The sequence below is a fragment of the Anthonomus grandis genome, chromosome 6 (genome assembly GCF_022605725.1).
Source record: "Anthonomus grandis grandis chromosome 6, icAntGran1.3, whole genome shotgun sequence".
Classification (NCBI taxonomy): domain Eukaryota; kingdom Metazoa; phylum Arthropoda; class Insecta; order Coleoptera; family Curculionidae; genus Anthonomus; species Anthonomus grandis.
This window is the reverse complement of record NC_065551.1, coordinates 33,736,459-33,762,111: the sequence shown is the minus strand read 5'-3', so window position 1 is coordinate 33,762,111 and position 25,653 is coordinate 33,736,459. Positions and strand designations below refer to the sequence as shown.

The 25,653-nt window shown below is 34.1% G+C and overlaps 2 protein-coding genes across 3 annotated transcripts in view; both read left to right on the top strand.

Annotated features, from left to right (window-relative positions):
- Positions 1-9,254, top strand: part of LOC126737237 (peroxidasin homolog) — a 50,248-nt gene extending 40,994 nt beyond the window's left edge. For both annotated transcript variants that reach the window (XM_050442031.1, XM_050442032.1), the window contains exons 14-16: positions 1,861-2,110; positions 2,194-2,500; positions 5,502-9,254. In XM_050442031.1, the coding sequence (XP_050297988.1) occupies positions 1,861-2,110; positions 2,194-2,500; positions 5,502-5,771 (827 nt within the window). In that variant the 3' untranslated portion in view covers positions 5,772-9,254. The remainder of the gene's footprint in view (positions 1-1,860; positions 2,111-2,193; positions 2,501-5,501) is intronic.
- Positions 9,255-10,412: 1,158 nt separating this feature from the next.
- The window catches only part of LOC126737238 (uncharacterized), a 35,268-nt gene continuing 20,027 nt past the window's right edge, over positions 10,413-25,653 (top strand). The window contains exons 1-3 of the mRNA XM_050442033.1: positions 10,413-10,574; positions 16,297-16,631; positions 23,815-24,111. Of these exons, the coding sequence (XP_050297990.1) occupies positions 10,555-10,574; positions 16,297-16,631; positions 23,815-24,111 (652 nt within the window). The 5' untranslated portion in view covers positions 10,413-10,554. The remainder of the gene's footprint in view (positions 10,575-16,296; positions 16,632-23,814; positions 24,112-25,653) is intronic.

Below are 25,653 nucleotides of genomic sequence, written 5' to 3'. Positions count from 1 at the left end.
AAGTTGTAAACTAATTTTTGTAGCTCTCCAGAACTGGAAAATTCGATTTAAGTATTTCAGCATTATCTAGATCAAAGCCCTTAAGTCTTCAAAGTCAAAATGTGCTTTATTTATTTAAAACAATAAATTGTTGTTTACAAAACCATTAAAAATAACTACTTTACCTATGAATAATAAAACAGACAGCACTCTACAAATAAATCTACAAAATAAGTCAAACATTTTTAATAAAATGTTTGTCCGCAAATTCAACGTCACAAATTAAAATGCAGAAAAGAATAAAAATAAATACATACACATAATAACATACAGATCGTGTTTTCGTTCGTTACTTATAGGAAAGCGCATATAGAACCGATTTTCCATCATGGATTCATAAAATTCCATTCTTCGCCACTGGTCTTCAGGAAATATTTCCAACAGTTTTATTGCTCATTCCCAGTTCCTCTCCAACATTTCTAGTGGACCATGTCGAATTAAGTTCTAAGGTACATGTCTTCCCGCCTTTCTATATCCTGGACCACTTCAACAGGTGGTTCTTGACGTTTTGTGTGGCATTTTTTACAATCTTGAAGACAAAAAGATGTCTCAAAATTTGTAACCACATTTAAAACCGTTTTTGCACGGTTCGCAGGAATCGGTCTATTCTCAAATGTCACTGAAAACAAATCTCTACATTGTAGTGCCGAATTGCCTCCATAAAACCATTTAATTAGTTGAACTCTTTCGGAAGGGGTATAAACAGCCGTAGTGAAAAAAACACGGAAATAACGCTCAAAAATTATTAATGCAATGTGCAGTAACACAGCAAAGTGAGGTCTGCTGACTCCCGGTTCAAAAAATAAAAACGAAAAATTCCGCCGCCTGCAAGCCGCAACCAAGCGGTGTTGCCATTATTTTCGGTAATACGTAGCTCACGATAACACGATCTGTATAATTAAAATGAAAATGAATCTTCATAAAATTCCAATAAAGAATAATATGCCTTCCCCACTACGAGTGTATGCACTCGCTGTCTAAAATATTAATTGACGTTGAATTTATGACGATGTTTGTATGAGATGCTAGCCACTTCCGGGATATAGATACTCGTGACGGTAAGAACACTCTATTTGATAAGTGTTCTTACCGTCACTTCTTTACTAGGATACTTGCCATATTTTGATTCTTCCAATCAGTTGACGCCCGGAGTTCCTGGAGTGCTTGATGAAAAATTAGACTTTTAAGTCTTCTTTAGCGGTTATTTTTTGTGCTGTTTTACTTGAACCTAGACTGTCTTAAAGAAAGAAAGCTCTTAAGCCTTTTACGCCAATACTTTCATCATATTTTTATTTTCTTATTTTTATTCATCAACTCCTTAGTTCTTCAGTAATTTTGGAAACCGGAATTTAACTATTTCATGGAATTCGAATTCAGCGTTCCGAATTCAAGTTCTCCAAAGACAAATTTCTGGAAGCCGTCAGTTTTGAAGTCTTCCAGCAATTTAACACCATGCTTCAGTCTTCCAGGATATCGAAGTCATGGGCTTTTTATATCCTTTTCCATTTTATTTTAACCAGTTATACTAATTTTTGACGTTTTCCAGGAATTTCAAAGAATTTTGTGCCGGGCATTTTACAAAATTAATTATGTTTTCCAGGAATTTGATATATTTTCCATGCTTTTCCGATTTCTTAAATCATTGTTTAGTTAATGAATCGCTGTTGTATATCGCATATAATCAAGCATGGTATAGATTCTTAGCGAGGTATCCGTACATTAAAACGAAGCAAGTCTATCTTATATACAATTATTGGTAAAAATGCATAAGCAATCAGAAGTGGAAATTTGAATCAATATTGAATCCCGCTTATTTCCCAGGCATCCCTTCGTACAACAACTACAGAGCCCTCTGTAATCTAAAAAGGGCGACCACCTTCGAGGACCTAGCAAGAGAAATACCCATGGAAGTGATCCAGAGACTCAAAGCTTTATACCCCACCGTGGACGACATCGATCTCTTCCCGGGAGGCATGTCCGAAAGACCCCTTCAGGGCGGCATCGTAGGCCCCACCTTCGGCTGCATTATCGCCATTCAATTTAGGCAATTGAGAAAATGCGACAGGTTCTGGTAAGTAAACCGAAAGTGGTATTGAATATCTCTTAACCTCGGTTTAATATAAGCAATAAACGTTTATTATTGTCGTTAACCAGGTATGAAAACGAGGATCCGATAGTGCGTTTCTCGGAAGCTCAACTGGCCGAAATGCGAAAGATCACCCTGGCGAAAATCTTATGCGACAACATGGACGCTTATAGTGACATTCAGCGGGCGGCGTTCGAGTTACCTTCGAACTTTTTGAACCCGCGGGTGCCCTGTAACTCTTTGCCAACGATAGATTTTAACGCTTGGAGGGAAAGCCGAGCGGGTCAAGGGTGTATTATCGGCACGAGGCACGTGCAAGTTGGAGAAAGCGCTTTTCCTAGTCCTTGTACTAGTTGCGTATGTACCGCTGAAGGGGTAAGTCTGTTGGGTTTGGACATATTCAAAGTTTCAGTGTTGTCTTACACAATGGATCAATTATTTATTAAGGAGTTACTACACCGTAAAATGATGTCTAGATTCACAATTTTTTTATTAAAAAAACACATACTAGTGAAAGAAATTGTATTCTGGCATTTTACTAAAGTCTAAATTGCATTTTTTCCGTGTAAGTAAATGTAGACGCACTACAGCGTATTTTATACAGAACTTCTTGCGAAACAGGTACCACTGGTTTCGGGTGAAGTGCCTCAAATTCTTATCCTATTTGCGGGAAAAAAAATTACAGTGTTTAGTGGCATATTATTTATGATCTGTCAGAAGGATTTATTGAAATATTGATTTGCTTTCGAACTACAGAGTTTTTTAGAGAAAACCCCATATTTATCCATAATTTTGTTGATTCGAATTATAATAAAGCAAAAACTATTAAATGTTTTTAGAAAATTCAGCCTTTAAATAATGTAAATCGGTGAAAAGTTGCGGAAGATATGGCCGGAACGAACCGTTTTAAAAAAGTGTGTTTCAAGAAAAACCCTCATTAATGTTTGGCACAAGTTTTTCAATGTTACATCGTGTACTCTTAACATATTTCTGCAGTTTACTTAGAATTCTTTATTTTTCTTAATCCCCGGAGTATAAGCGAATATTAAAGCAACAAATTTAAAAAAACATTTTTTGAAAATCCAAAGGTGGCTCTTAAGGCAAATTGAAAGGTCTTAAGGTTGAAAATGATAAAACTTGGACTTTTGTAAAAGAAACAAAGTGAGACACAGTCGAAGGCTTCTGTGAGGTCCCAAAAGCGACAGAATGAGTGTCAAATCTCTCAGGAACAGTTGAATATTCCATTTGGTTCTATTTCCGTAATAAAATTTGTTTTTTAGCCTTTAATTGTTTTCTGTGAGACCTAAAGGATTGATTTGAAAACTGCCAATTAAAAGATCATTCGTTTTAATAGATTTCCATGTTTAAAGCATGTGTTCAAACGAAAAGTCGAAGTTTATGGTAATTTTGGTTTTATTTCCACAATAAAAAATCTGCTTTATAATCGTTAATTCCTTTCTATGAGACCTAAAGGGTTCATTTGAAAACTATCAATTAACGAATCATTTATTCTAAAAGGTCTCAAAAAGGTGTTTTTGGCCCTTAATTCCTTTCTATAATACCTAAACGGTTCATTTGAGAACTACCCTAATAACACAGAAACATCCTCCTGTGAGAATAGAACCATTCCAGCAATGACCGTATTTTCCCACATTTGTACCAGAAATGCTTCTGACAGCGATACATTTTTTTAAACATTTCTATGAATAATGTTTCTGCACAGTATAATAAAACAATTGTTTTAAAGCAGTTGTTTTATTATACTGTGGTTTCTGCGACATTTCAGAAAGTATGTTTCTAATACGTGATGATATTTATTTATTGGGGAAATATATCACAATTTTCAATTCAAAACATTTATAGTAACATTTTTGTTTTAGATATAAGTTATATTAAGTTGACAGATTAAAAAATATGTTTTATACATACTTTTATAATATGACATTATACCTATTATACGTAAATATACAGAGTTTTCTTTATTGCTATAAATTTTTATATGAAATTAAGCAGAAAAAGTTTTATATATAATTAAATTAATAAAAAGGCAATAAATTCTTAAAAAGTTTTACTACTAAGGATATTTACTAATAGGAAATATTAGGATATATAACAACCAAAATAAAACCTGCTATTTTAAAATTGACTATCCAAACAAGGTATACAGAAACTTAATATTGAGGTCAAATTATAGTTAATAATTAAGTATTAAAGTTTTGTTTACTTAAGTCCTGCTTTGTGCCATCTTTCTACAATTTTTTTAACATTACTGAATCTCTTCTTAGTCAGCCTTCTATTTTAGGGTGGTTCTCCGTTTATTTTTTGTAATGCTCGAGATTTGAAATCAAAATTGTTCAGTAAATAATAAATTCTTAATTTCTGAAAAAAGACTTGAATGAATACTATGGCTTTTTACTTATAATTTATAAGTATTTATATAGATACATACTTTTCAAATTTCATTTGTTCATCCAAGGCTTCTAGCGGGAATCTCATTAGGGACAATATTAAAATGTTAACGGGGTAACCTTTTCATTAAGTTCACATTGAGATTGATATTATCTCACATATTATAATAACAAACCAATTATTGACATGCAGTTGTATGTTATAACATGATCACTATTCATATATGATTCATATTTTACCTTCAGTGGTCTGTTGTATAGACTTATTATAATAAAATTAAATAGTATTAACTCGATTGAGACTTGGCATCAGGAATCTTGTTAACATTATTTAATTGCTGTTAGCACCCTGGTTTCTCAGTTTGGTCCTTATACCTATAATTCAATTATTTTATACAGTTGAAAGGTAATTAATTACTTGCAGTGTACAGAACAGACAAATAAAACCAAAATTTGCCTATTTTACTAAACAAAGCTGTTGAGCGTACTCAGTGCTGCCAATTTGGGGTGTTCTCGTTTGTAACCAATTAAAAAGTAACTAAAATTATATCGTTGGCTGTTATTTAGTAAATAATTCATAATCTGGTAATTAATTAATCAAGATATAAAAATGTATGTCGGGTCGTAAAGAAATTAGCATTGCTTGTGTTGATTCACGAGTAATTTGTTGTCAGAGTCTCTGTGGTCTTGTTTGCATTTTTCTCATAAAACCCTGTTTATACTAATTACTAGAATAAGAAGGTTTTAAGTAATTTTCTAAATTAAATACAATTTTTTACTATTACAATTCATGAAGAAAGAAATCATACTAGTAATGATTATGATAATGAAAAATGCTATATTTCTGGAATGTTTGGTGTTATGTGGGTACCAATTATAACTGACCATTTCTTCAAACAAGTCCTAGTACTTGACAAAGACTGAATTTAATTCTCTTTTACTAACATAACCTTTATTCACGTTTTCAGGGTAATTGTGCCTCACTGAAAGTAACAGACTGCCGACAACTGTTACAAGAATGGCCCAGAGAAGCGATTTCGCGGGACGAAGTATGCACGGCCCAATGCGGTTTTCTGTTCAAAGGGGGCGCAGACAAATCCGTCCCGATAGGTCTGGTACCGCCCGCCCTAAAGGAAATACGACCGCGTCACATCCATCGGCCGCCCCGATTCCCGGTTTCCAGTACATTTGACTTTTCCGGGTTTAAATTCCCCAATCTGTCACCGTTTATTAATTAATTAACTAATAAGTTTGTAAATAGTTTTTGTTGTGTGAATAATCCGGTCCCATGATGAGTGAGATCTGTGTGGAGACCTTTTAGAGAGAGCTAAAGAGGTGGCCTAAATATGTACCTTATTGTTGAATATTTATAGTTTAATTTATGAATGTAAACCGCTCGGCTCAATAATATTTAGATAGAAGCAACGGCAAGTTGTTATTAAGTGATTAATTCTGTAACCTTAATGAATATTTATTGTGTGAAGTAATGACGTTTTACGTGAAATTTTACACTGCCAAGTGAAATTAAGGGATTTAAATGTTAAGAAAGGAAGAATAGCTGTTTGTAAATGAAAGGCTTGTTTTGAACGCGATTAAGTTCGGAATTTTTGTGCCCACCCGTTTATGAGTGTCAATAAAGAAAATGGAGCTTACCGTCTATGGCAAAAATGTGGAACAAGAGTTTCTCGGATTACAATTCCTAGTTTCTCTACCTCATCTATTTAATGCTGCAAATACATCCTCTTGCTTCAACTATTGAACGTAGCAATAATATAATTTGTACCTGGAATCGAAATGGTGTATTTGGACGGAACGATTGTACCTCTTAAAGTTCAAGTTTTTAGAGCGCCTTTAATTAATATTCAAGGGAAACTTCAGTAATGTATGAAATCCCAAAGGATGTTCAGTTTCTTTTTAAAAAAGATCAGGATTTTCCCAAAAAGCAAAATATTCGAGGCCTTCCAAGAGAACTTCAAGATGTAAGGAATTATTAAAAAAACGTAATTGCTTTATAAGAATTTCATCATTTATGATTTTTAAAGTTTCCTTGTAACTTAACTAACTTTAAAAATGTAGATTTTTAAAGTACATCAAAAAATATATTCAAGGCATGCCTGGAAAGTGCAGAAAATCAAGAGAACCTCACTTTACGTTATTATAATTACGTAAATATTCGAGGCATACCATGAAAACCCAAAAAGTTGAAGGAAATTAGAAAATACCAAGAAATCTATTTGTCCAAGAAATCATAAAACTTGAGGAGATTCTTCGACCAAGAAGTTTCCATGAAATAAATAAATTTTTATTTTAGAATCTTGAAGGAACCAAAAAACCCAAGAAATCTAATACAGTAAAGCCTCGATAGTCTAGACTAATAAAAACGACGGTGTCTCTTGTGGTCTTTTTACATACATATATGTTTGCTATGTAGTAGGTACATAATAAAGCTAATTAAAAAAGTCTGTAATTTTTGCTTGCTTTACTTTTTCTTGATTTTTCATAAAAGCCATTTCTTTAAGTCTTTGAAGAATAAGAATATCATGCAGTGGCACTCGATTTTCTTCAGCCCTTCGCTGCTTCATCATTTTTGACTCCTTTCTCTCTCCCTTTATTTTCGTCATCATCTTCACATTCTTCGCTGCTGCTATAATGCATTTCGTTGCTTTCTATCTCGTCTAATACCAAGTTGTCATCATTTTCAATCCAGTTATTCACTTCATTAGGATTTATCTCGTTTTCACTTAGTGTTTGGAGCAGAGCATAGCCGAAACATCCGTTAAAGCTCGTAGCTTTTCCTGTAATTGCTTTAGCGAAATCAGATCATCGGCTTCGTATTCTAAATCATTACCAAAAACCGTTCCTTTTGGAATTACTTTTTCCCAACATTTTTGTAAAACCTCTACAGTAAGTTTTGACCATGCATTGCTCAGTAAGTATGTTGCAGTTATGAGATTTAAGGTCTTCATTTTGTGATAAAATGTGCGCCAAAAGGCTCTTACGGTAAAACAATTTAGTCAACCTTATGGCATTTTGATCCGTGGGTTGCAGCAATGCTGTGCAATTTGGCGAAAGAAAGATTGTTTGGAAATGGCCATCCTCACTTCTCAGTTCTTCTGGCGATCCGTGGCTTGAGGCATTGTCAATGATTAAAAGAGCACGTTCAGTTAGATTTTGGCTTCTTAAATACTCTTTTACTTGCCTAATAAACGAATTATGAAACCACTCTTTAAATATTGCAGATGTCATCCAAGCATTGCAGGAATTTTTGTACTCTACGGGTATGGGTACATTTTTAAATGCTCTGTGATTTTTTGCTTTTCCAATGACGAGAATTCTCAATTTGTGAGAACCATCTCTTTTTCAGGTCTTTTCTTGAGAACGAACAATTGTTTTTTCCGGTAACATTTTCCAGTAAAACGCTGATTCATCAGCATTGTAAACCTGCGTAGGAATTAAATTAAGGTCTTTCATTTTCTGTGCCAACATATTTTTAAAAGGCTCAACAGCAGTTTCGTCATTGGATAATTTCTCACCACAAATTTTTAAAGCTCTAAAACCATGTCGATCCAACCTCGACTGGCTGCAAAATTCTCACTTCCATAAACATCGTTGTAGATTTGCTTTGCTTTGGCTGCTAACATTTCATATGATATGGGAATGTGTCTGGAACGTTGCCTGCAAAACCATTCGAACAATCGCTTTTCCATTCTGGGATATTCAGGTTTTCTTAGTGTTTTCCTAGCTTGTGGTACGCTATCACAACCGCTAATAAAACAAAACATTAGTAAAAATAAAACGTCTTTATAAACTTTGGCACATACCTTTTAATGCTCAATTTGTCCTTTTTAATATCCGAAATTGTGGATGTGCCTACATCGTATTCACTAGCTAAGGCTTTTCCACTCACGCCACGTTCTAATCTGTTCAGTATATCAAGCTTTTGTTTTAAAGATATGTTTTATGCTTTCGTATTGGAGCCATATTCCCCAGAATTGGTGTAGGAAGGCCAGAAAGCAATAAGTGTCGACTGTAATACCTAAGTAACGTTAAAAACTAAACTTTCGCAAACTACCAATCAATTTAAACTTGTCAAAGCCTGCAAAACGGCTGAAAACAGCGCCATCCGGATTATCGCGTACAAGCGAATCCGGACTATAACGTACATAATAGCGGCAAAATTCGTGTTCGGACTAATGAAGCATCCGGAGTAACGCATGTCCGGATTATCAAGGCTCTACTGTATATGTAAAACACCAAAGTTAACTTTGTCCTTATGCAATTGTCACTGAAGATGTTTTAAAAGCCGAAACCGCTTTGCCTCTTTTAAGAATTAAACGGCGCCTTTACCATTTCGTCATAGCCAGTTTTTAACCCTTAATAACTTTTTTCCTAATCAATCAATTGATTTTTTTGAAAATTAGTAGTAATGAAGTCTAAATCTCTGTATTTCTTCGGTCCGAATTTTCAACCCCTTATAACTTTTTTCCGATTTGCTCGATTTTCATGAAAATTGGTAGTAATGGAGTCCAAAACTTCCCCTTACGCTTACTAGAAATAATTTAATTAAACCAATAAATTAACTGCTCGAAATACAAACAGTCAGCCTTTCATTTCCAAAACACTAATTGTATATTAATTACTGTAATTTATAAAATTAAATGTTTCTTGTTATTCGATGCACATTACTGTAAAAATAGTAGGAAATATATTTTATTTCGATATATCTAGTTTTTATTTTCTGCCCCTTGTCATAATCATAGAAGGATATAGTAGAAGTAAAAGAATAATCAACCGGAAATAATCTAATTACAAATCAATATTATGGCATAAAGAGTCCGCATATATTAATCTAGTGGTACCCACAAGCAAACGTACGAAATTTTCGCGTGTTTACCTCACCCGTATCAATTTAACAAAATTACGAAATACCACACAGACGGAAAACTGACTGAGAAATAAACGCATATGTGCTAATGGTGTTTTTTAACGAAAAAAAGAGTGTTAATTGATATATTTGTAAAGAATAAAAGAAAGTAAAAGTTCCTATAGTAGCATGTGATTCTTTTGTGTTTTTTTCGTTCGTTACGCAAGAAGAAGCGTGGACGTCACAAGAGTTTAATAATCGAAGTCATTGTAGAAAAACTTGATAAGAAAAAATCATGTATATAAACAGTTTCTTGTTCTTAATGCAAAGAAATCTAATAACATTCCCTCAAGAGCTTCTGTGATAAATGAAGAAAGCCCTGACATTAAAAAACTTCAAACTTTATTGTTTTAGTACTTTTACACCCCTCGTAGGTCGGTTATAGTGGGCGGGCTTATAAAGCTGCCCTCTGATTGGTCTCGAGCCACCGTTACCATGGAAAATATGGCGAACAATCTCAAATACGAGGGGCAGTCGTAAACAAGTCATTGTTTAATTAATCTTGTCACAAACCTATGAATGCTAAGGTTAGAAAAATTCCGATTTCTCATTAAACGTTTTTATGAGACAATTTGCGTTTATATTGGCCAATTATTAAGGTGGACAATACGGATGAGCACATTTAATTATGGTTGGATTTTAGCATGAGTGTGTAAACTGACTGATTCATTATCGATAATAAAAATACTTTTAGGCTGAATCCGGGTTTTTATATATTTAAACAAGGATGCGCACAATGTCATCAATATAATTTTATCACCGAAAAATAATGCGAGGGGGATATTCAAAATCCCTGACGATGGTATTCTGTCTAAGAACTGTGATGTTTCTCTCCATCCTTGTTTGATTCATGCAAAGTCTTCCTATATCTGCATAATGTTTCGTTCTTCTTTATTTTTATCCCATCCTAATACCGTACCGACAGGCGGACTTTCTCTATTAATAAATCCCTGAGTTGGAGAATGGTACCTTAGTTGCTCGAGCGTACTTCGATAGTACGTTCGGTACCATCCATTAAGAACTAATTGTTTCGCGCGCGGATCTTCGTAGATTTTGTTGTTTGTGTGGGTGCCGGAAACATTTTGTTAACAATCAGAATGGGTGTTTTACAATTTTGGTAAATTTTTTCATTTTGTTTTTTTTTGGCATTAATTAATTAGAAACTTAGGGATGAATTTAGTAACTTTTAATGGCGAAATCTCTTTTAATAACCCAATAAAGCATTATTTCCAAGGATTTGCTAATACACCACATAATTAAGTTAATTAAACCATTGCAAGAAATAAAATAATTAAAGAGTATATATACTTAATAAAAGGTATTTTAAGAAATGGGGTGTGTTAGTATGGGAATTGCATTATAGGAAGAAAACATAATAAACAATATTATTATTATTATTATTGGCGAGTATAAAAAGGTAAATTTATTTGTCCTTCTCGATCGGTTGTTAATGAATAGGCATTACTACTGTTAGAGGCGTGAAAAATTAAGATACCCGGAACTTAAGTGGAATTTAAGACATATAATGGCGTTTAAAATGGAATTTATTGTATGATGACAAAAGTGTTTTTTGGCACGTTTTAAAATATAACTGGCATATTGCGGTGGATTTATTATAAATGAAATGCATGCCAAGGCTATATGCCAAGCCCTTACTCAGGTTTACTGTTTGTTTAAATTCTTCGTAGTTATTGTTAATGCCATGATGATTGGAGTCCAAGAATAAAGTTACAATTTATAGAACCTAAAAAATTACAAAAAACCCATATTATTCTATTGGGAAAACTAGTAAATCTCCAGTTACCTCATCTATGCACGCCATGGTTCAGTAACTTGATATATTACATACCCCATCGCGATTTTACTATCGTTTATTTTAAATCTAAGCTGACCTAAATACTCACCAATAAAATCCATATAGTATAGTAAATTCCTCTTGAATTGGTTTTATGTGGTTATTTAATTGTTCCACGTAGTAGATGAGATCTCGATAATTCCAGTATAATGAATGAAAACTGATGAGAACTCTTTGACTATCCCCGGTATGTTATTTTTGGCGGCCATCTTGTCTTGAAACGTCATATTGCGAGAGGAGCAAAGTTTTGGTGGAGCTGTCACGTGACCTTTGGGTTATTGATATAGTATCAGTCACGATCAATAAATAACTCGGGGTCACTGATTGTTTGTTACAGGGGTTGTACGAAAGGATATTTTTATGTAGAATCTAAAGGAAATTACTAAAAGAGTCGTTATTTACATATTCCAGGCAGTCGGGTCTTAAATACGAAGATAAAAGAAAATAAAAATTTTTTCAATAGTAGATTGTTGATTCCAGGCATTTGAGGCAATTTTGACGTAATTCAAGTCATTTTTACTACGTACAGGAGTTGACACTATTGGGAGTCATTTTTCAGGCACTTCCCTGAAGTTAAAGCATCAATTTCTTTGAGGGAAAAAAGTTTCAACTGCCTGGAATATGCACTTAAGTTCAAAGTAGTCTAAAGTCAACTTTCCAGGCATTTGAGGCAATTCTGAAGTAATTGAAGTGATTTTTTAGTTTGTCCAGGCAGCTTAAACTATTAGGAATTATTTTTCTACACGTCCAGGCAGTTGAAGCATCAATTTCTTCCAGGCACTTATCTGGAAGAAGTTTCAACTGCCTGGAATAGTTCCTTGAGTTCCAAGCGGTTAAAGTCAACTCTTCAGGGATTTGAGGCAATTCTGAAGTAATTGGAGTGATTTTTTAGTTTGTCCAGGCACCTTAAACTAATAGGAATTATTTTTCTACACGTCCAGGCAATTGAAGCATCAATTTCTTCCAGGAACTTATCTGGAAGAAGTTTCAACTCCCTGGAATAGTTCTTTGAGGTCCAAGCGGTTAAAGTCAACTTTCCAGGCATTTGAGGCAATTCTGAAGTAATTGGAGTGATTTTTTAGTTTGTCCAGGCAGCTGAAACTATTAGGAATTATTTTTCTACACGTCCAGGCAATTGAAGCATCAATTTCTTCCAGGAACTTATCTGGAAGAAGTTTCAACTGCCTGGAATAGCTCCTTGAGGTCCAAGCGGTTAAAGTCAACTTTCCAGACATTTGAGGCAATTCTGAAGTAATTGGAGTGATTTTTTAGTTTGTCCGGGCAACTGAAACTATTAGGAATTATTTTTTTCCATGTCCAGGCAGTTGAAGCATCAATTTCTTCCAGGGACTTATCTGGAAGAAGTTTCAACTGCCTGGAATAGTTCCTTGAGGTCCAAGCGGTTAAAGTCAACTTTCCAGGTATTTGAGGCAATTCTGAAGTAATTGAAGTGATTTTTTAGTTTGTCCAGGCAGCTTAAACTATTAGGAATTATTTTTCTACACGTCCAGGCAATTGAAGCATCAATTTCTTCCAGGAACTTATCTGGAAGAAGTTTCAACTGCCTGGAATAGTTCCTTGAGTTCCAAGCGGTTAAAGTCAACTTTCCAGACATTTGAGGCAATTCTGAAGTAATTAGAGTGATTTTTTAGTTTGTCCAGGTAGCTGAAACTATTAGGAATTATTTTTCTCCATGTCCAGGCAGTTGAAGCATTAATTTCTTCCAGGGACTTATCTGGAAGAAGTTTCAACTGCCTGGAATAGTTCCTTGAGTTCCAAGCGGTTAAAGTCAACTTTTTCAGGTATTTGAGGAAATGTCCAAGTATCTAATATTTTTAATAGAGAATTTTTTCCTACTTACGATAAAGACAGTTTTATTTTAAAATACTGAGAACTCCCTATGCTTCACCGGTATGTCAATTCATCGTCGGCGGCCATTTTAGATTGTGGGAGGGGTCGAGTTTTGACAGTGCTGTCACGTGATCTTTTGGTTACGGATGCATAGTGGGTCACGTGATATATCGCGAAGGTTGTAACTGATTTGTTTAATACGGGGGTGTTCGAAACGATATTTTTGGCCCAGTTTTAATAAGTATTCTCAGAAAACTGACTCATTATTTTCGTATATCAGGCAATTGGGGGTTAAATATACAAAAATGTAGTAACTATTGCCTTGAAGAAAATAAGCATTTTTTTGGCAATAATCGATAGTTTATAAAATGACTAGTAATAGCCCCCATTTGCCCCTCATAAGATATTCTATTAATTTTTTATTGTTAGTTTTATTTTAAAATACTGAGAACTTTTTATGATTCCCGGGTATGTCATTTCGGCGTCGGCGACCATTTTGGATTGGATATTACAATAATAATTCCTGGAAGAAATTAAATATTTTGTTAGTATTCGATAGTAGATCAATAAAATGCCTATTGATAACACCTACAAGAATCTCAAATTAATAATTGAAAGGACGGCCTTTTTTTACTTAAACAATATCACAAGACGTTGAGAACTTATTGTCCTTTCCTGGTATGTCGCATCACCTTCGGCGGCCACTTTGAATTGCCGACGTCACATTGTGGGAGGAGCTAAGTTTGGCAAAACTGTCAAGTTATGCGTGTCACAACCGCAAAGGGCGTGGTCTCGTTTTCTTCATTACGGGGTATATTCAAAAAGTTTTTTAATAAAAATATAATTAAATTATTATTTATATAGTCCAGACAGTCTTCATATACGAAAAACATTACAATTGACTGTCTGGAAGAAAATAAATATTCTAAGGTTCTTTTATGTTCTCCCGGATCGTTGGCGGCCATCGTGGTTATACACTAAATTTAAAATAGTTAACAGTGATGATATAAATCAAGGATATACTCTTTGTACGATATTACGAAACGAAATACGATCGATCTGGTGCATGACTTCATTCATTTCTTCTTCTTCTTCTTAGTAGTATCCGACTTGTGTAACGCCGGTTGCAATATAACACGATCGATTTTAAAATTGCAACATGAAAAGATGCATTTTGTTGCATGGCATAATCTATTTAATTCGGTGAATATGTTTACGTAATTGCCTTTTATAATAGATTCGTGGGATTCGTAGGATATTGGATTTTTTTTTGTTCTGAATGAAAGTTTTAATATAATCTAATTTCATCCATACATCATAGCTAGATTGCAAATCCACATGAAATATCAAAGAGTCAACGAAATACTTTCTCTAATAAATTTCAACTTTTTCGCACTTTTGTTATATGCGCGTATATGTAGTAGTTTAAGGCGCATTAAGTCAATCACTTTATCGGATCAGGTTTTCTTAGAGCAGACACATATTTTCTGAAAAAAAAAACTGAACAAACAAAAACTAAAACACTTTCACTGATGATTGCGCACTTTCATTTATATATGTAATAGTTTGTTGCAACGAGAGGATGCGTGTATTATTCGTTTGTTTTATTGAAAAGTTCAACATGTTTGTTTATATCTATTGAAATATATATCTGACAACATTACCAATATGATCGTTGTCTTTAGCAACGGAATCAAGCAAGCTACGGATTTGCGTATAAACTGAATGCCTTGTTTGAATGTTTGAATTATGTTATGCTATTACAATTAAGGAGATCCAATAAAGTTCTATTTAAAATTATTGGTGAAAGGTTCTTCTGCTTTTGTAATTCCGCCTACTATTTGAAAAGAATCTTTCTTTTGGTGAAAGTATTTATATATAAATAATAGAATCACATTCTTCTTATTAGCATCTGCTTTTTTTTTGTTAAATATTTCTGTAAAATCCGTTATTAAGGCTTGAGCACGTTTAAAAGGGAAAGTAATACTTTTTGAAAAAAAAAATGCGATAATATCGATTTCAATCTGGTTATGATATATGCGACACTCTCAGTGCGGAAATGCCGAATAGGGCATTTATTACTGTCCGTGAGACATATAATCTAATAAAGAAGATATTTGAACTTTTTTCCATCTGATTGCTAATAGAAGTACTTTCTACATCACGCGGGGATAGTTATTATTTTCTACTTACGTAATGAAATTACCATCATGTACTTGAAATGTATGAGCCGGGGTTCTTATTAATACAAAATGAAAGGATTCTTGCCTTTAGGGTGTACGACTTTCATCTTTCAATCATTAAAAACTACTCATCTTTATACTTTAAAAACGACCTCAAGCATAAACTATTATAGAAAAATATAAACAACGCAATTAAGCAGCATCGTATTTATATGGATTTATTATCATTACCTACGATAATACTTACTTTGTTGTTAACTGATGATTTACTAACGGTAAAATAATGCTTATTAGTTTAAAAAAATTTTCAGCGGCAGTTACCTTCACCTGATTCTTTTTCAAAATTATAGGAAATTATGTGCCTACATAATTTAAAAATTATATAGGCACGTCGTAATGATTATAAGAAAAATACTCTTTCAATAACCCTTGTAGCAAACAAACCAAATCGACTAGTTGTTACACGTCTTATGTTACGCTGTCAATGGTTGGCTGCTCCCCCCCCGAAATGACGTCGAAATCCAATATGGCTGCCAACAATAACCTACCGGTTCATGTCAAAGAGTTTTCATTATTTAAATAGCTATAGGCCCCTAAGATTAAATAAAAAGTACTTACATGTTCAAGGTAAACGGGCAGCAACACAGACAGATAAATATATAAGTTAATCTGATGCGGGTCTAGAACATCCTGGTTCACATATAATAAGCCATATAGGTATAATGACTCGATAAAACCTTTATGGTAAATTCTTTGAATATGTTAACCTTAGACTTAAAACAAAAAAAAAAGAAATTCTTTGTGTCTTTGTAACAATAAGAATTCTCTTCTTATGTGATAATTATTATTTTTAGTACCCTCATTATTTATTTTCATATTCTTTTATTTTCACAATATAACAAGGCGATTATCCACATATGATTTTTTTGAAGTACTTTCTTTTATTTCAGGTTTCGTCTTATGGGTACGACGTTATGGATAATATCCATTTTGTCCATCACCAATTTAACGGGAGGCCACTCGAACCTAATCGAGAACAAACTGGACATGGAAAACTACTTAAGGCCCTTACCGAAGGATTTAAAACCGAAAGTGACGTTGGCTTTTCAGGCTGAACAAGGAAAACCTCTTACTCGCGAAGATTGTGGTGAGGAGGCGGAGGACGTGCCTTGTCCCCCCAGCAAGTACAGGAGTATCGATGGGGAGTGTAATAATGTGAGACACCCTAGTTGGGGCACGAGGGGAATGCCCTTCTTGAGGATGCTCAAAGCCGAGTATGCTGATGGTGGGTTGAATTGTTTTCTTACCTGAATGTCTGGTAAATTTGTACTTTGTACACTATTGGCTCTCTTGATAAGTTTGTTAAGAAATTCTTGGCGGCCATCTTGGATTGCCACGTCAAATTGTGGGAGGAACTTAGCGTTGGCAGGCTTGTCATGTGCCGTTTGTTTAGTGATACGTAATCGGTCACGTGAAATGTATTACCGAAATTAGAGGTGTGGCTTCATACTATTTATGACGAGGATCATTCTAAATTAGTAAGTTTCATGACTGATGGTAGATATCTCATAATCAATAGAGTCGCCGTGACGTTTTGACTTTCCCCATACGGTACTTTCGGCGTAATTAATTTTGACAAAGCTGTCATACATAATCATGCACGTGTATATTACAGGGATACTTCAGAGGAAAATCATGCTTTAACCTATATGCATTCCAGGCAGTCGAACATTATATAAAAAAAAAAAACAATTTACTGCCTGGAAGAAATAAATTTATTACTCAATTTATTAAAAACTTTTTGCTTTCTCCCGATATGTCATCATCATTGCCACGTCAAGTTGTGACAGGTTGATTAATACGTGATCGGTTCACGTGACGTGTATCACCTAAGCGAGGGATGTGACTTTTTTCTATCTTCCTTATGACCGGGATCATTCAAAATACATTGCATTTAGCCATAAATTAACAAGTTTTATGACCAATGACAATGGTAAATTTCTCAAAATAAACATGTCGGACGTGACTTGGCTTTGAATTTTTCTCGTACGTCACTTTCGGCAGCCATATTGGATCATATTGGGGGTGGAGCAACTTGTTGACAGGGCTGTCATCTATAATTTGGCAAATGATCATTTGGGCGTAGCATTACAAGTTGAACTATACAAAACAAAAATATATTAATATTAAATTATATGTGAGACCAATTGTTACAATTTACTGCCTGAAAGAATTTTTCTTTCCATTTTATTATTCAATTAGTTGAAAACTTTTTGCATTCTCCCGGTATGTCATTGTGGCCGGCCATCTTGGATTGCCACGTGATCGCTTATTTCTTGATACGTAATCGGTCACGTGACGTGTATCATCTAGGCGAGGGGTGTGGCTTTATCTTAATCGTTACGAGGGTTATTCAAAACGGACTTTTCTTAATATAGTTCTTTTGCTAGAATAACAACGTGAATGTCGTGTTTCTTATTTGCACCGAATATATGGCATTTATTGCGAAATAAAAGATAAACAAAACAAATAACATATAATGGACGATACGACATTGCAAAACCGCAAAAATTTACTCGGTTTTATTATATGAAAGCGAGTCACGTGAAAATTCGCAGGTCAAAAGATTTGCATCATCTTCCTTCGTCAAGGTAAAACGAGGATATTGCACACTTTATTTAATGTTTATAGTTTGCGGTTAATCGGCTTTGTGTATCTCATAGGGGCACGTGGGGCTTTATTTCTAAATAATTATTATACAGTTAGAACAGGGACGCCATCTACATATTAGGCCTTACTTATTCATATATCGTTGTAGGTTGTCATAACTGTCAGATTATGACTGCTTTACCAAGGCCATGGTGAATTGTGAACCGGTGACGTCACAAGTTACGCATACTTAACCTAAATGACGTCCCAGGTATAATTATTCAGCAAATTAAGAAGATCCTGATGAGTAGTAATTAAAAACAAATGCGCACCTGTACTATATCGTCACCAAAATACGTCCAAGGTCCATTTTGTCGCATTGTTTTGCTTCATAAATTCAAGATTTGACATTTAAATATTGCAAGCTGCGTGGAGGGCAGATCGATATTATAACGCTGTAACCATCAGAAGGAGTGTAAACAACAATGTTAAATAAATTCTCTGCTTACCGATAAAATCTTCCTTCGGAATGCATGTATAAATAAGTACTTTGTCATCCACTTTATATGCTGGCACTTTATCATGTCTTAGAATAAATTCCACTTTGTTATTAAAGTAAATTAAAATCCGGTTATGGGTCAAAACTCTTTTTAGGCTAAATTAAAATCCTAGCTGTGGCCTCAAGGTCGCGCAATACATTATAATAATGGATATTCCAACGACTCGTTTAATAAATAATTCATAATTTTAGATTAGCATTAGTAGTAATATGAGATTTTCTTCGATCAAATTGGAAATTGAAATTGTGAACAAAGTTACGACCTTCGGAATACAAAAGGCGCTATATGGGGACATATTATGTCAAGGTCATCTGGGTGACGTCACAGTCAAAGCCTTACCCAACCTAAATTATAATGACATGTTTATAATAGAGAGAGATTTGCAGTAGCCCACATTTTTTGGGTATAATTATTCAGCAGCTATCGGAGATATTTTCAAAATTTTCTTAAATTATTATCGTGGGGTTCCTGCGGATGGACTTAGGGGTAAAAGCGTGGTTTTGGGTTCAGTGTTTGGATAATAAGGGTATTTTTGTTGTTGATTTTCTTGCCACATTTTTTAAATTTCTGAGGTCTTTAAATGTTAAAAAGGGAGTAGCCATTGAAAGGGGTTTTCTTACACTATAATTTCATATATGAACGATTTTTGTACCTTACAAACTTGTTGAGTTATAGGAACATTCGTCAACCAAATCTAAAGTTTGATCATTGCAATTTTAAGGCTTCTATTCATTGTCGGACTTTTTTGGGCATAACTTATGAACTACTTGAGATATTTTCATAATTTTTTTGCATTATTATAGTGGTGTTCCTGAGGATAAATCTGAGGCTAAAAACGTGGTTCTAAGTTAAGAGTGTGGGTAGTCAGAGCGGTTTCAGTTAGGGGCATTTTTTCGTTGATTTTCTTGCAAGATTTTTAGCCTGTTTGAGGAGTTTAAATCTTAAAAGGACGTTATTCAAAGAAAGGATTTTTCTTAGCCTCGAGTTTCATATATGAACGGATTCTGTACCTTAAAAAATGTTTGAGTTAAAGGCAAATTTGTCAACGAAGGTTCAAGAGCCACCAATTGTGAAGTTTTCGAACCCACATAGCAATTTCAAGGATTCTATTCATTAGCGGACATTATTGGGCATAACTTATGAACTACTTGAGATATTTTCATAATTTTTTTGCATTATTATAGTGGTGTTCCTGAGGATGAATCTGAGGCTAAAAACGTGGCTCTAGATTAATAGTTTGGATAGTCAGAGCGGTTTTAGTTAGAGGCATTTTTTCTGTTGATTTTGCCAGATTTTTAGCCTGTTTGAGATGTTTAAATCTTAAAAGTGCGTTATTCAAAGAAAGGATTTTTCTTAGCGTCGAGTTTCATATATGAACGATTTCCGTACCTTAAAAAATGTTTGAGTTAAAGCCAAATTTGTCAATGAAGGTTCAAGAGTCACCAATTTTGAAGTTTTCGAACCCACATAGCAATTTCAAGGATTCTATTCATTGTCGGACTTTTTTTGGCATAACTTATAAACTACTTGAGATATTTTCATAATTTTTTTGCATTATTATAGTGGTGTTCCTGAGGATGAATTTGAGGCTAAAAACGTGGTTCTAAGTTAAGAGTGTGGGTAGTCAGAGCGGTTTCAGTTAGGGGCATTTTTTCGTTGATTTTCTTGCCAAATTTTTAGCCTGTTTGAGGAGTTTAAATCTTAAAAGGGCGTTATTCAAAAAAAAAGGATTTTTCTTAGCCTCGAGTTTAATATATGAACGGATTCTGTACCTTGAAAAATGTTTGAGTTAAAGGCAAATTTGTCAACGAAGGTTCAAGAGTCACCAATTTTGAAGTTTTCGAACCCACATAGCAATTTCAAGGATTCTATTCATTAGCGGACATTATTGGGCATAACTTATGAACTACTTTTGATATTTTTATAATTTTTTTGCGTTATTATAGTGGTATTTCTGAGGATGAATTTGAGGCTAAAAACGTGGTTCTAAGTTAAGAGTGTGGGTAGTCAGAGCGGTTTCAGTTAGGGGTATTTTTTCGTTGACTTTCTTGCCAGATTTTTAGCCTGTTTGAGGAGTTTAAATCTTAAAAGGACGTTATTCAAAGAAAGGATTTTTCTTAGCCTCGAGTTTCATATATGAACGGATTCTGTACCTTGAAAAATGTTTGAGTTAAAGGCAAATTTGTCAACGAAGGTTCAAGAGCCACCAATTGTGAAGTTTTCGAACCCACATAGCAATTTCAAGGATTCTATTCATTGTCGGACTTTTTTGGGCATAACTTATGAACTACTTGAGATATTTTCATAATTTTTTTGCATTATTATAGTGGTGTTCCTGAGGATGAATTTAAGGCTAAAAACGTGGTTCTAAGTTAAGAGTGTGAGTAGTCAGAGCGGTTTTAGTTAGGGGCATTTTTTCGTTGATTTTCTTGCCAGATTTTTAGCCTGTTTAAGGAGTTTAAATCTTAAAAGAACGTTATTCAAAGAAAGGATTTTTATTAGCCTCGAGTTTGATAATATATGACCGGATTCTGTACCTTGAAAAATGTTTGAGTTAAAGGCAAATTTGTCAACGAAGGTTCAAGAGTATCCAATTTTGAAGTTTTCGAACCCACATAGCAATTTCAAGAATTCTATTTATTGTCGAACTTTTTTGGGCATAACTTATGAACTACTTGAAATATTTTCATAATTTTTTTGCATTATTATAGTGGTGTTCCTGAGGATTAATTTAAGGCTAAAAACGTGGTTCTAAGTTAAGAGTGTCGGTAAGGAGCGGTTTTAGTTCGAGGCATTTTTTCGTTGACTTTCTTGCCAGATTTTTAGCCTGTTTGAGGAGTTTAAATCTTAAAAGGGCGTTATTCAAAGAAATTATTTTTCTTAGCGTCGAGTTTCATATATGAACGATTTCTGTACCTTGAAAAATGTTTGAGTTAGAGGCAAATTTGTCAACGAAGGTTCAAGAGTCACCAGTTTTGAAGTTTTCGAACCCACATAGCAATTTCAAGGATTCTATTCATTAGCGGACATTATTGGGCATAACTTATGAACTACTTTTGATATTTTTATAATTTTTTTGCGTTATTATAGTGGTATTTCTGAGGATGAATCTGAGGCTAAAAACGTGGCTCTAGATTAATAGTTTGGGTAGTCAGAGCGGTTTCAGTTAGGGGCATTTTTTCGTTGATTTTCTTGCCAGATTTTTAGCCTGTTTGAGGAGTTTAAATCTTAAAAGGACGTTATTCAAAGAAAGGATTTTTCTTAGCCTCGAGTTTCATATATGAACGGATTCTGTACCTTGAAAAATGTTTGAGTTAAAGGCAAATTTGTCAACGAAGGTTCAAGAGTCACCAAATTTGAAGTTTTCGAACGCACATTCTCAAGCACAATTTCAAGGATTCTCTTCATTAGTGGACTTTTTTTGGAGATAACTTATGAACTATCTGATATATTTTCAAAGTTATTATTATAGTGGCACTCCTAAGGATATTTTTGAGACAAAAAACTTGATTCTGAGTTAAGGAATTGGGTGCTTAGGGCGGGTTCTGTTGGATCATTTTTTGCGGCAATTTTCACAACTCCCAAGAACATTTTTAATGAATTAATTGGTATATTCTGAAAAGACCAAATAATAAGGCATTTCTTCCCCATTTGTCTATTATAGGCAGTTTTGTCAACCAAGGTCCAAGAACCAACAAACTCAAATTGCTTCATTGTGATTTTTATTCATTAACGCACATTTTCGAGCAAAACTTAAGAACCACTGGAAATATTTTCATAAATTTTTTACATCATTATAGTGTGATTCAGGTTAGAGCACTTTTTGTTGCTGATTTTCGTGGAGGATTTTCACCATTTTTGAGACCATATATTCTTAATGGGCGTTAGTCAAAAAAAAGGGTTGTTCTTGCCCTACAATTTCATATATAAACGATTTTTGTACCTTGAAAACTTCTTGAGTTATAGGCAATTTTGCTAGGTAAGGTCCAAGAATCACCAAGTTTGCGGTTTTCAAACGTGCATTGCAATTTCACGAGTTCTATTCGTTAGCGGATGTTTTTTGGGCATAACTTGAGAAATACTTGAGCTATTTTCATGTTTTTTTTTCAATTATTTTCCTGAGGATGTATTTGAAGGTAAAAACGTGATCTGGGTAAAGGCTTTGGGTGCTTAGGGTGGTTTTGTTGGAACGTGAAAGAACTGGATTTTTCTTTAAAGAGTCTTATCAAATAAAAACACTTTCTTGCATAATAATTTGATATAGGAATCTTTCTTGTAACTTAAAAACTTTTTCAGTTAGAGACCGATTTGTCAACCAAGGTCCAAGACCCACTAAACTCAAATTGCTACATCAAAATTTGTATTCATTCATTCATAACTTGGGAACCTTTTTAAATATTTTCAAATATGTTTCACATCAAAAAACCGAGATGCCTAGGGATTGTTTTGGGTGTCAAAACGTGGTCGTGAATCAAAGATTTATATTAAATAAGGCTGTTTGAATTTCCTCTTTATTTATTTAGCTGATAGCTGCATACAAACCCAATTATAATCCATTAACATTTAAGAAAAAATTAGTGCCTATAACTATATATAAAACACTAATCCAGAAAGAGTAAGATAAAATAAACATATACATACATATGCATATAAAACAAGGTAATATATTAATGACCTGTTTGGTGGACATGTTCTTACTGCAGGCACAGAATGTGGTACCTACCAGCAGTACTTTCCACCCATATTCGGAAACTTTTCCTCATTTCCAGGTAACAATTTAATCTATTTTTAGTTCCTCAGATTGTTTATATATCGAAAAAAAAAAACAACAAGTGCTAAGACAACATCAGAGCGGTGTCGAAAGGGAAAGCTCGTGATTCTCGGCATACCGCGTTAATCTTCCTCGCCTATTGCCTATATTGTATAAATAAATTGTTCACCGATAGCAGAAAAATCACCGACGACATACCGGCGGGTACACGTTTTCTATTTTAAAATTTTCATGTATTATGTAAATGTTGCCCCTGATAATCATTTATTTAATGGGTAAAGGCTAAACCCAGTTAAGATTTACAAAGATGAATACCTACATAAGAGAGTTTATGAAGATTTGCACGCTTAGTGTGGCTGGAAAAAGGGGCATTTTTTGCCCAATATTTTCATATCAGAACGTTCCTTGTACCTGAAAAACTTTTCGAGTTAAAGATAAATTTGTCCACAAAGCCACCAAATAATAATCAGTACATTATTCTTTTACAGGAAAATCTCAGCCAAGAACCTCGTCCTTGTCGACCTCAGAACCCCTTCCAAACCCGTTAGAGGTCGCCTCAACACTTCAATCGATACCGTCGGAGGTGCACGACTCCGTCACCTCGCTCTTAGGGGCTTGGAGTGAGGTGCTTCTGCACGACCTCGCCATGACTGGAAACTTAAAGAGTGAGGAATGCTGCTCCGATAATAGCAGCCATCCCGAATGCTACGCCAAATTGGGAAACGGACAATGCAAGGATTATATGAGGACATTGCCCTCCGTTGATCTGGACCAGTGCAGTTTCAGTAAGTATATTTGCGTATAGTTGGTTCTTTTTGTTGTCCACTGCTAAGTTTGAGCACTATTGGATTTTTGAATTGTATTTATTTAGTAATAGCATCATCAGGAGAGAGGATATAATTAAACAATTATAATGTATGTAATTCTTAATTTTTCTACAAGGAAAAATGACATGAGCCAGAGAACCGTGAAGTGTCTAATGTGTATAACACGGGACTTTTAAAAACTGCAATAAAAAATATTTTATTAATTGGATTTGCTTGAATGTTTGAATGTTGGTAAAGGAGGGATTCAGGCAACTTCTAAAGTAAAAATCAGTCAAATCCGGGTACTAGAAGCTGAGTTATGAGCCCGAAATCCGTGAAGAGTCTAATTAGTACCTGCAACCTGCACATGATTTTCAAAAACTTCAATAAAAAATCTTCTATGGCCGGATTTGCTTAAAGGGTTAGTTTTTCGAGAGATTTTTGGCGGTTTCCAGAATCTTTCCATGTTTTCCAGACCTCTGGATTGATTTTTTACATTTGTTTTTTCGTGAATTTTTCATTTCATTCCAGGCATTTGAGGTCTTTATTAGGAATTAGATGAATTTGTAATTTTTTTTACGAGGACCAATTTTTCCCATCTTTTAGGCGTATCTTTCCACGGCTTTGGATTAGTTATCAGTTTATTTTTTGCGGGTATTTAAAGTAATTTTTGTTTCAGAATTTGACAGACGCTTTCTTTCAGTCATTTGATAAGATTTTTTGTGCCTTTTAGAGATCTCAATTTTTCCATATTTTACAGCCTTTAGGAATGATTTTTTATTGATTTATTCCAGGAATATCAGGTATTTTCGATAACTTCCAGGTTCTTCACTATCACTTCCTTCATTTTCAAAGATTTCTTTGAACGTCAGTTCTTCCATTTATTACACATATAATCTGATAACTAATCTACATCTTTGGATTAGTTATCAGTTTATTTGTTGCTATTTTTGTCGGGGTATTCAAAGTAATTTTGATTCCAGTATTTCAGAGACTTTTTTATTTAATTGCATTTATTTAAGATCGTTTATACCTTCCAAGGTCCCGAAGTAATTTTTTCATATTTTCCAGATCTTCGAAGTGATTTTTCAATTTTTTCCAGTATTAAAAAATCTTGTAAGCATTAAACGTTAATTTTTCATGTTTTAAGGGTGTTTGAAGTGAGCGCAGTTTATCATGATTTGCAGGCTTTTCGAGTCATTTTCTCTCTTTTGCAGAAATCTGACATATTTTTTCCAGACATTTCAAATAAGTCTTTACTTCTTTTAAGGATCTGAAGTAATTTTTCATGTTATTCCAGACATTTTAGGTCTTTTTGACGACTTCGAGCTTCGGGCTATTCGAGTCATTTTCTATGTTTTTCAGGAATCTGACGTATTTGTTTTCCAGATACTAATTTTTTATACATTCCAGGAATTTAAAAAAATTATCAGATTTTTCAAGCTTTAAAAATAATTTTTTAATTCTTCCAGGGATTGGGAATAATCATTCATTTTACTTTTTTTATTAATTGATTTTTTT